This window comes from Bubalus kerabau, chromosome 3, assembly GCF_029407905.1.
Source record: "Bubalus kerabau isolate K-KA32 ecotype Philippines breed swamp buffalo chromosome 3, PCC_UOA_SB_1v2, whole genome shotgun sequence".
Taxonomy (NCBI): Eukaryota; Metazoa; Chordata; class Mammalia; order Artiodactyla; family Bovidae; genus Bubalus; species Bubalus kerabau.
In genome coordinates this window covers 180590793-180602731 of record NC_073626.1, presented here as the reverse complement: position 1 = coordinate 180602731, position 11939 = coordinate 180590793, and the positions used below count along the sequence as shown (strand labels likewise).

At 44.5% G+C, this 11939-nt stretch overlaps 1 protein-coding gene across 5 annotated transcripts in view; it reads left to right on the top strand.

Moving 5' to 3' along the window:
• Positions 1-896: 896 nt before the first annotated feature.
• DHDDS (dehydrodolichyl diphosphate synthase subunit) overlaps positions 897-11939 on the top strand; it is a 38192-nt gene continuing 27149 nt past the window's right edge. For 3 of the 5 annotated variants that reach the window (XM_055574049.1, XM_055574048.1, XM_055574047.1), the window contains exons 1-4: positions 897-1050; positions 1582-1697; positions 3655-3771; positions 8547-8689. In XM_055574049.1, coding sequence (XP_055430024.1) covers positions 1635-1697; positions 3655-3771; positions 8547-8689 — 323 coding nt within the window. In that variant the 5' untranslated portion in view covers positions 897-1050; positions 1582-1634. The remainder of the gene's footprint in view (positions 1051-1581; positions 1698-3654; positions 3772-8546; positions 8690-11939) is intronic. The other 2 variants (XM_055574046.1, XM_055574045.1) reach the window with 1 other exon arrangement.

The window sequence follows — 11939 nt, the reverse complement described above, 5'->3', positions numbered from 1 at the left end:
TCATGGATGGGTTACTCATCTCTAGAGGGCTTTGATCATTTCACTCAAAAATAACCCTTTTATCATAAAGAGTGGAAGACAAAGTAATGAATTGGGAGTTATGACTGCAGTATCTCTTATTTCTTTGATGACACTGGAATCGAAAGTTAGAAACAGGAAGGTTCTTTGAAAATGGTAGTTTTTGTTTTCTGCCCTTTGAGAAAACCAAACTCCCAATTCCTTTTGTGAGTTAGTAACTTGAATTCCTGCAGCCCTTTTCGTTAAAGGTTTGGTACAGAAAGAATACCCCCGATTTTTCTGTCAGGGTTAGTTGATGGCCTTATAGTTTAGAAGCCATTCTTAAGCAGAGTTCTTTCTGCCCTTAATCCTTTTTTTGAGTTCCTTGGGTAGGTCCTGCAAATGCAAACCCTAAAATGTGTGTGCCTTAAGTCAGCACAAAATGGATTGAGGTTAAGTGTCTTGTGAGACTAACAAGAGCCAGGAACTTCGCAAACGATTAAATCCACTAAATAAGACAAAACGGTGTAAACACAGGCTTTGTAAGACTTGTATCAGCTCTAAAGCCAATTCTGCAGCCTTACAGTTAGCAGAACGCTGCCTTACCCCTTTATCTCAGCAGTCCTAACTCTGCTGCTAGCGGCTGAGAAGTCCCGGCATTTCTGAGATGAGGCTCCCCTGACTCCTAATTCCTGTCCTGTAACCGGATGGTCTACAGACTTAGCGGCTCTCCCAGGTGGTCTGGACCCCTTCTTCCCCAGCAAGGTCCCTGACACTTGGCCCGAAGCCGAGTCGCCCGCCTCACCGCGTCCCAAAAGCCTGGCTCTCGCATTCGCTTCACCCCACCCAACCCCCAGGCGCTCGAACGGCCGGGAACGAGGGCCTCGTCGCTCCTCCTCCTCCAGCCGCGCAAGCGCAGGCTAGGGCTCCGCCCCTTAGGTGACGGGAGAGGCGTGTCCCAGCGCCCAACGATGACGTGTTCTTCCAGCGCCACGTCGTGAGGAAGTGTCGGTCCACTGGAGCAGTTGGAAGGCGCTGGTGGAGCTTGTCAAGGTGCTGGATTCAGGGTGGGGTGGACTGGAGGAGAGAGATTGACTGGGCAAGAGGCAGCTGTGGGACAGGCAAAAGGAACAGTGGAAGTGACAGAGAGTAAATAATTGGGAAATCTCTAGGATAGGAGGTAACGGGTGCAGTAGCTGAAAGGGTTGTCGACCTGGGGCACCAAAAGTCAGAAGCTGCATGGGGGAGGATGGAAAAGGAAGAAGGGGGAAGGATCAGGATGTAGGCGTTACGATGTGACAGGAAGCAGACGTTTTCAATAGATGTTCAGAAAAAGGCGGTGCAGACACTGAGGGAGAAGGGAATATAGCAGCAAGCTCCACCAAGCCCGTGGAGCCTAGAAAAGGCCTCTGCCCTCACAGTCCTGTTGTCTTATAAGTCTGGGTGGAGAAAGACTAGAGGCTTAGGCCAGTGCCTTTGGGTTCTAATGCTGGCTGCTCTCTACCATTTTTGGTGCATCCCTGCAAGTCAAACGTAGTTGTTTGCCGGCGTGGTGGCTTATGGTTCTCTTTCTTGTTTATACAGAGTTACCTTGTTGGTGTCTAATCGTCCTGTGCTGCTTCTCCGGGGCAAGAACTATGTCATGGGTCAAAGAAGGAGAGCTGTCATTTTGGGAGCGGTTCTGTGCCAATATCATAAAGGTGAGCAGTGGCCCACAGCACCAGCTGGCCTTTTGGTTTGTTGGGTAAACTTATATCAAAACCTGTTATTAAAATTGAGTAACCCCTGACGTTTATGGATTTGTAATAGAATTTAGCAGTGTTAAAGAATCTTAGAATTGCAAGTCTACGTTTCTGGCAAGTTATTGTCCTAACTCCAGCGTTTTCAGGAAACCTAGGACTTCCTGCTGTCACTGGGCAGCACAGCTGTTAGGTTTTCCTGAAATTTGTTTCCGTAGAACTTTGATCGGTTATTCCTAGTACTGTCCTCTGGGTTTAGATAAAATAACTAATCTTTCTTTGATGTGATGGTAGAGCATAATGGTTAAGAGTTTGGGATCCGGAGGCAGACAACTGTGAATGAACATCCTATTGTGTCATGTACTAACCATGTGACTTTATATGGTGGTTTTGAGGATTAGATGAAACTACATAGAAAGCCCTCAGCACAGTGTCTAGCAGTTTTTAATTACTATTGTTGGGGGTGCCTTTCAGCCATTTGAAGACTATAGTCACTGTTTCCTACACTCTCCTTGGTTCCCCCGGATCTTCCCTCAACTTTTTCTCTAGGAATCACAGCAAAGTTATATCCTCTGCATATGAAAGGTTTGAGATTGGAGCCAGTCAGCTTAGTTTCAGCCCCAGGCTGCCAAGCAGTGGGTAGCAGTGAATTTATGAGTAAGCCTTGAACACCACCTCCCCACACAAAAAATGCCAAGTGATCTCAGGCGGTGCAGGAAATGGAAAGCATCTCCTTAGGGAATCACTGCAGTCTTGTGTTGGGAAGAACAAACTTCATGACTTTATTGGAATTTTTTTCGGGGGGGGGGGGCTCTATGTAGGGCGGAGAAGGTGATGGCACCCCACTCCAGTACTCTTGCCCGGAAAATCCCGTGGACGGAGGAGCCTGGTAGGCTGCAGTCCATGGGGTTGCTAGGAGTCGGACACGACTGAGCGACTTCACTTTCACTTTTCACTTTCATGCATTGGAGAAGGAAATGGCAACCCACTCCAGTGTTCTTGCCTGGAGAATCCCAGGGATGGGGGAGCCTGGTGGGCTACCATCTATGGGGTCGCACAGAGTCAGACATGACTGAAGCAACTTAGCAGTAGCAGCAGCTCTATGTAGGGGCGAAAATAGAAAATGTCAGAGAGTTGCAGGGGAAGCGGTCTATGAAGAAACCCTCCAGTGAGGGAAAATAGTCCAAGGAGTGAATTTTTGCTATGGTGGACAATGTAAGGCTGCTCTAAGCCAGATAAGAAGTTTTGTTTACCTTCCAAATGCCTTTCTTGTTTGTTTTGAAGTGGCTCCTGACATTGAAATTTTTATAAAAATCTTGAGTGTCTTCTCTTGTGAAATAAGAAGATCCAACAATTTTAGGCCTCTATTCCTGTGTGACAGGACTCAGATGGAAGTAGATACCTGTTTTATGAGGAGGATGCCCTCTACATTTGACCACATCCGTCATTATCTTTCCTGTGTCTTCCAGTTGAAAGCTAATGAAACCAAGCTGGTGGTTAAGGGCATATGGTTAAGGCATGCACTCTGAAAGCACACAGACCTCAGTGTGAATCCCCACGTTGTCTCTTCTTAGCTGTGTAACTTGTGCAGGTCACTTGACCTCTCTGAGCCTCAGTTTTCTCATGTGTAAAGTGCAGATAATATTATTTACTTCATATGTTTGTATGATGGAAAAAAAGCTAAGGTGAACTATAAAAAATCCAGTATAGCACTTGACATGTAGTAAGGGCTCAATAAACACATAAATAGAAATAAATAAAAGTGCTTAATGCTAATATATTGAGCAAAAAAGTACAGAATACCCAATTCCCTTCCTCAGGACTTTTATCGTATAACTCAAGCCTATCAGCTTGGCATATTGTCTCCTTTTATCTCTGAGTATTATGTGATGTGTCCGTTTGTCTTCTTACTTCACAGGCAGGCCCCATGCCCAAACACATTGCATTTATAATGGATGGGAACCGTCGCTATGCCAAGAAGTGCCAAGTGGAGCGGCAGGAGGGCCACTCACAGGGCTTCAACAAACTGGCAGAGGTGGGTGTGGGTGGCAGAATCAAGGGTGAATGGTCTGGGGAGAATTGGATTATAGCTAAAATCCAAGCCCTGAGTTTGCTGTGGTTTGAGAGTGCTTTGATAGCTGTTTGTTTTCTTCCTTGCTTGTTTGCTAGCTATAAGTCTCATATCAACATTCACAAAAAATTAAATCGTCTAGTGAATCATTACAAAGTATTAGATATAAGAGCAAAATTGTTTCCTCTTACCACTTTAATCAACAGTTTATATTTTTCTGTGCCTCATCCCAGTCCTTATAGTATGTTCGACATGACTTAACATCCGTAAAATTATATCTATGCTTTTGAAAAAAATTGTTTATATTTCAGTTCAGTTCAGTCGTTCAGTTGTGTCCAACTCTTTGTGACCCTATGGACTGCAGCATGCCAGGCCTCCCTGTCCATCATGGACTCCCAGAGCTTACTGAACCCATGTCCATTGAGTTGGTGATGCCATCCAACCATCTCATCTTCTGTCGTCCCCTTCTCCTCTCGCCTTCAATCTTGCCCAGCATCAGGGTCTTTTCAGATGAGTCAGTTCTTTGCATCAGGTGGCCAAAGAATTGGAGTTTCAGGAATAGTGTGTTGGTTTCTGTCGTATATCAACATGAATTAGCTATAGGTATACATACGTCCCCTCCTCTTGAACCTCCCTCCCACCTCCCACCCTTTCCCACCCCTCTACGTTGTTATAGGGGGTTTGGGTTCCCTGAGTCAGTCATACAGCAAATTTTCATTGGTTATCTGCTTTACATATGGTAGTGTATATGTTTCTATGCTACTCTCTCCATTCATCCCACCCTCTCCTCCAACCCCCCACCCATGTCTGTTCTCTATGTCTGCGTCTCCATCGCTGCCCTGCAAATAGGTTCATCAATACCAGTTTTCTAGGTTCCATATATATGTTTTAATATATATTTGTTTTTCTGACTTTCTTCACTCTATATAATATGCTCTAGGTTCATCTACCTAATTAGAATTGACGCAAATGTGTTCCTGTTTATGGCTGAGTAATATTCCATTGTGTGTATATACCACAGCTGCTTTATCCATTCGTTTGTCTATGGACATCTTGGTTGCTTCCATGTCCTAGCTACTGTAAATAGTGCTGCAGTAAACACTGGTGTACATGTGTCTTTTTCAGTTATGGTTTCCTCAGGGTATATGCCTAATAATGATATTACTGGGTTGTGTGGTATCTCCATACTGTCTTCCTGGACATACTGGAGTGGGTAGTTGTTCCCTTTTCCAGCTGATCTTCCCAACCAGGGATCAAACCCAGATCTCCTGCATTGCAGACAGATTCTTTACCAGCTGAGCCACCAAGGAAGCCCAAGAATACTGGAGTGGGTAGACTATCCCTTCTCCAGGGGATCTTCCCAACCCAGGAATAGAACCAGGGTCTCTTGCATTGCAGGTGGATTCTTTACCAGCTGAGCTACCAGGGAAGCCCATGATAGTTTTATTCCTAGTTTTTTAAGGAGTCTCCATACTGTCTTCCATAATGGCTATATCAATTTACATTCCAACCAACAGTACAAGAGGGTTCCGTTTTCTCCACACCCTTTCCAGCGCTTGTTGTTTGTAGATTTTTTTGATGATGGCCATTCTTACTGGGGAGAAGGCAATGGCAACCCACTCCAGTACTCTTGCCTGGAAAATCCCATGGACGGAGGAGTCTGGTAGGCTGCAGTCCATGCGGTCACTAAGAGTTGGGCATGACTGAGCGACTTCACTTTCACTTTTCACTTTCATGCATTGGGGAAGGAAATGGCAACCCACTCCAGTGTTCTTGCCTGGAGAATCCCAGGGACAGAGGAGCCTAGTGGGCTGCTGTCTATGGGGTCACACAGAGTCGGACACGACTGAAGCGACTTAGCAGCATTCTTATTGGTGTGAGGTGATATCTCATTGTAGTTTTGACTTGCATTTTTCTAATAATGATGTTGAGCATCTTTTGATGTGTTTATTAGCTATCTGGATGTCTTTGGAGAAATGTCTGGGTAGGTCTTTTACCCACTTTTTGATTGGGTTGATTGTTTTTCTGCTATTGAGTTGTATGAGCTGCTTGTATATTTTGGAAATTAATCCTTTGTCAGTTTCATTTGCTATTATTTCCTCCTGAGGGTTGTCGTTTCACCTTGTTTATAGTTTCCTTTGCTATGCAAAAGCTTTTAAGTTTAATTAGGTCCCACTTGTTTATTTTTGTTTGTATTTCCATTATTCTAAGAGATGGGTTATAGAGGATCTTGCTATGATTTATATCATACAGTGTTCTGCTTATGTTTTTCTCTAGGAGTTTTATAGTTTCTGGTCTTACATTTAGGTCTTTAGTCCATTTTGAGTTTATCCTTTTACATGTAGTTGTCCAGTTCTCCGAACACCAATTATTGAAGAGACTGGTCTTTTCCCCATTGTATATTCTTGCCTTCTTTGTCAAAGACACGGTGCCCATAGGTGTGTGGGCTTATCTCTGGACTTTCTATCTTGTTCCATTGGTCTATATTTTATCTATAGCTTTGATAACCTTGTTTTTTCTTTTGGGCAAGTATTTTTCTAGGTTCATATATAGCCTTTCTACCTGTATGTTTTGATGACTGTGGAACATTTTATCCTGAGGATCTGACATGGTTTGTTCAGCTGCTCCACTGTTATTGGACATTATAAATGGTACTGGGCTTCCCTGGTGGTTTTGACAGTAAAGAATCCCCTTGCAATTCAGGAGACTTGGGTTCAATACCTGGATCAGGAAGATCCACCAGAGAAGGGAATGGCTACCCACTCCAGTATTCTTGCCTGGAGAATCCCACGGACAGAGGAGCCTGGCGGGCTACAGTCCATTGGATCACAAACAGTTGGATACAACTGAGCAACTAACACTTTCACTTTTCACTTTGATAAATGGCACTAGTTTAGAATAAATTCTTAGACGTGACATTTCCAGAGCAAAAGTAGGGGTAACTACCCATCCTGAGATTGAGGTGTTTTTCAGGACACGGGCCCTTAAGTGATTAAACTAGGAAAAGGACCAAACAAGGAGATGACTCCAACAGAGGTCATCGGCATTTTATGGTTTTAATGCCTATTGCAAATTGGGAAACATTAAATTTAACGATACCAATGGACTGTGTTGATCTTTGTGAAACACTAGCCCGTGGATCTCGGCTTCCTGGCTCAAGAACACAGCCAGCACAATGATGCTTTTTGCCTTGAATGAGTGGTTGTGGAGTTCTCTCCAACATTGTGGAGTCTTCGGGTCTGTTGACCTGAAGTTTCTCTTTTGTGACTAGAGGCGGTTTTGCCCTAGTGCTTAGGAGCTTAAGCTCTGTGGTCACTTAGAATTCATCGGCACCCCTGCTCTGCCACTTCCTGGCTCTGTGACCTGCTTTAAGTTACATAGATTCCCTTTGCCTCAGTTCCTCCATCTACAATATGGGGAAATAACATAAGGATTAAATAATATGGTTCAATGAAAAGCATGTGGCACATGCTGGCGTAAAGGAAGTGCTCAAAAATTGAAGTTGTTATGAGCGTCTTTACTGACTGAGGTCAATGGTGGGCTCCAACCCGGATGTACCCACTAAGTTCGTGGCCTGGTAAGGTCTTCAGGGCCCAAGCCTATTGGCAGTTAATGTGTTTGTGTGTCTGATAGCGAATTAGAAAGGTGGTTCTTCAGCTTTATTTCTTCAGTTCTGTTTGAATGTCTTCTGTCCCTTGCCTTTAACCTCTAGGCTCCCTGTTTCAGCACTGCTGTTCTCAGCTCCAGTTTGTTCTCCACCTTTAGTGGCACTGGGTTAGAGAAGTACCAGAAGACTGAGTTTAAATTTGAATTTTACTTCTCTTTTCATTGAGATGTAATTTCATACAGGGAAATGCACAAATTTGGGGTTTTGACAATTGCACTTGTCTGTCTATTCCACACCCCTATCAAGATATAGAACATTTCCATCTTTCTAGAAGGTTCCTTTGTGCCCCGCCCCCCCCCCCCCCACAGTGAAAGCCTATGCTACCTCCTCTTCCTCTCTACAGGCACCCACTGTTCTGATTTCTGTCACTCAGTGTGATGAATGTTTGCTGTTCTAGAACCTCACATAATGGATTCATACAGTAGAGCTGTGGACTTTTGATACATTTCTTCACTTTCCGAGCCTCAGTTTTACTATCTATAAAGTAGGCATGAAAACAATAATGCCTTTCTCAAGGGGTTGCTTAAAGACTCAAATGAAATAATGTATGTGAAAACACTTTGGAGACTTAAATGCTACACACTTGTGCAGTTGTTGCGTGTTTTCTTGTAACTCATCAGCCTCTCAGTCTTCTGGAATAATGATGCTGTGAGTGGTACTACCTGTGTTCTTATGTACCTTTAGCCACCTGGTGAGGGATGGATTGTGATGCCGTTTCACAGATAAGGAGATTTAGGCCCTGAGAGGTTAAATGATATGCAGGCAGTCACATAGCAAGTGCGTGATGGAGTCAGGGGCTAGGACCTAGAACTTTACTCTCTCAGTGAAGAGTTCTTTCTAGTAAACCACGGTAGCATCAGCATAATAATACTCATTAAGTTTGCATTTTTCAGCCTCTCAATTGGTGGCTTTCTGCTTGTTTGGTTCACTATTCTGGTATTATCTTAGCTCTACCCAGAGTGGGAAGGAAGAAAGTCTGTCTCCCACTTCCAGCACTGAGATGGGGCTGAGGCATGCCTCGTTTCCCTTCCTGCTTTTCCTGTATCCTAGCTCCTTGCCTTCTCCCCCTCAGACTCTGCGTTGGTGTTTGAACTTGGGCATCCTGGAGGTGACAGTCTATGCGTTCAGCATCGAGAACTTCAAACGCTCCAAGAGTGAAGTAGACGGGCTAATGGATCTGGCCCGGGAGAAGTTTAGCCGCCTGATGGAAGAACAGTAAGATGCTATCAGAGGGAAGCGTGTGTCCTTCCACCACCTCCAGCCTTATCCTAACCCTCAGCTCTCTTTTCTGGGGCTAGTTAAGGAACTCTAAATCTATCTGCTGTTAATAAGACCTCTTCGGTGGCAAGTATGACAAGCTAGTTTTTCTCTTTTTTCAAAGGAATCATTTATTTGAGGGTGTAGAGGTATTTCATAGAATTCAAGGACAAGTATGATGAGCCTCAGGTAAAACTGAAGTCAGGAATTGAAATCCATTAGATAATGGATTCTAAATGCCTCCTTGGACATTTACTTCTTTTGCTCCACAGACCAGCTTTGTCTACTTCAAGAGCACAGCCCAAAATGAACTAAAACCCTAGTTGGTTCTAGTTCTAAGCAGCCCACCTTAGATCAGATTTGTATCCTGGGACCAGTAAGCTGTGACCAGGGGAGTAGAGTGAGAGAAACTTTGAAAAAGTCATTTTCTGTGGTGCAGTCATCCCTAAAAAGCAACTATACTTCCCTGTATATTCCCTTGGAAGGAACTGGATGATGCACAAAAGGCCTTTATGGGGATGAGTCAGTACAAGTCTTATCTGTCATTATGTTTAAGCCTTAACTCAGGAAGCAAAGCCAGAATGGGACGAAGAGGAAGTTTGGTGGAAATTATTTGCCCCAAAGTGTGGAACTCTCTCCAGCCTGGACTGCCCCAAAGTCTTCATTATGACCATTTTCTGCCCAGCTCCTCCTCACTCCAGGACCAGGAAGATGAGAGAACAGAATACTTAGAGCTCTAGCAGAGCTGGGCCTAGGACAGTTCTGTCATTTCTGTCCCTATGTGGGTCTGGGTGAGGGGAGAGTAGCCAGGCTTCACTGTCCATGTTAAGATGGTGAAACTCTGGGCCACAGAGATTACTGCCTCCTTTGTGGCTCAGAAGTCACACCCAAGGGACTGGGGATGGAGGTAATGGGGATACATCTCAGGTGTTCAGATTCTTCTGTATTTCACACTAATTTTGCCTTTTTAAAGTGCTTATACTGTGTGTCAGGCCCTGAGCCTAATGTGCATTCTCGTTTAATATTCACATTATCCTGTGAGAAAGGTATTATTATCCCAGTTGTAAAGAGGAAGAAAGTAAAAACCAGAGAAGTTTAGGTGTGTATCTTGGGTTGTGCAGCTATCAGACAGACAGAGCCAAAACAGACAGAATCTTTCTGACTCTGGAGCTAAGCTGTTGTCTACTATACTGCACTCCAAGAGACAGGAGGTAATCTTAGAGTTCTTAAAAGGTGCTCCTGAGATTGTTCTAATCAGTCAGTAGTAGAGGACATGGTCTTGGTTATGAAGTCCTGGATAGAGCAATAAGAAACCTTAGCAGTGGTTTTCCTGTAGTGTGCCACAGAACCCCACTGTTGTGAGGGTGAGCGTGCAAGGACCCAGAGGGAACAAGGTATACAGTGCTGCTTTGTGTTTATCTCTTATATATTGGGCATCTGTTTCAGATTTGATTCAAAGAAAGAGTTGTTTGGCTAAAAGAAGTTTGGAAAACCACTGGTCTAGTTTGGTTTCATCAGTTGGGAAACTAACCCTGGTGGAAAGAAGAGAAAGGCTTGCCCATGGTCACACAGCAAACTAGTGGCAGAACCAGGCTGGGAACCCAGATCTCCTGGCTCCTTGCCAGCACTTTCACAACTCCTTCCCTGTAGCCCTCCTTTGGGTCATATGCACTTTCCCAGTAAGGCAGAGATGGTTAGCACCCCCAGCATACAAGGTAGGAGGCTCAGCGAGGCTAAGCAGTTACGCTAGGTCAGATAGTAAGCAGTAGCACTAGGGCTTGAATCTAGGTATTCTTTCTCTTTTTTGGCCGCATCCCAGGGCACGCTGGATCTTAGTTCCCTGACCAGGGATTGAACCTGTGCCCCCTGCAGTGGAAGCACAGAGTCCTAAAAACTGGACTGCTAAGGAATTCCCAAATCTAGGTGTTCTTATTCAAATATTGCCTTGATTTTGAGTATACATTTGTCTACTAGCACTCAAGTGGGTTCTCAAAACTAGGTGATTAGATCTCGCTTCACTCTTGGAAGAAATGTGGTTGAGGGTTGCAGTGTGGAAAGGCTGTGGGTGCAGCCTTCAACTCTGGATCAGGGTTCTCCAGAACCTGCCAGATACCCTCACCCCACAGTATACTTCTTGTTACGGAGCTCCTGTTTTCCAAACATTAGTCATTCTGTTTCTCTTTAGCATTCCCAAGTGCAAGAAGCTGACTAGGAAACAGTGAGCTCATGCTCACTCTGCCATTTGGGAGTTACTATATAGAGGCAGTGTAATGTCGTGATTAAAAAGACAGGCCCTAGAACCAGACTGCCTTGATTCAATATCTGACTTTCTACTCACCAGCTGCCTGATCTTGAACGAATTAACCTCCCTGGGCCTCAGTTTCTTCATCTGTAAAAGGGGAATGATAATGGTGTCTGCCTCAAAGGTAGATGTAAAAATGGAATGCATGTAAAACACTTAGACCAATGTCTGAAAAAGTGAAAATGAAAGTTGCTCAGTGGTGTCCGACTCTTTGTGACCCCATGGACTATACAGTCCATGGAATTCTCCAGGCCAGAACACTGGAGTGGGTAGCCTTTCCCTTCTCCAAGGGATCTTCCCAACCCACGGATCGAACCCAGGTTTTCACATTGCAGGTGGATTCTTTACCAGCTGAGCCACAAGGGAAGCCCAAGAATCCTGGAGTGGATAGCCTATCCTTTCTCTAGTGGATCTTCCCAGCCCAGGAATCAAACCGGGGTCTCCTACATTGCAGGCGGATTCTTTACCAACTGAGCTATCAGGGAAGCACAGACCAATGTCTGGCAATTAACAAACATATAATTAATGTTAGATGTTGCTATACTTACACTTCATGAGAAGTTAACAAAAGTAACCAGTAATACAACTCCTGCCCTTGAGTTTGTTTGCCTGTCAGAATGGGACAGATAGCAGAGAATCCATGTGATGCAGCTTGCCAACAGGGACATGTGAGACAGTGTAATATGTGTTAAAGAAGTTTGGGTTCTCAAATCAGACAGACCTAGGTTTCAGTCCTGACACGGCTCTTGATGGTTGTTTTGACTTTGGGTAATCCCTATCTGAGCCTCAGCCTATTCTGTCTGAGCTTCAGTTTCCCACTGGAGAACAGGGAATGTATTAAACTCCTTTCGCAGACATTGAAGGCATGCAATGAAATAATACATGTAGAATGGTGCCTGACACACA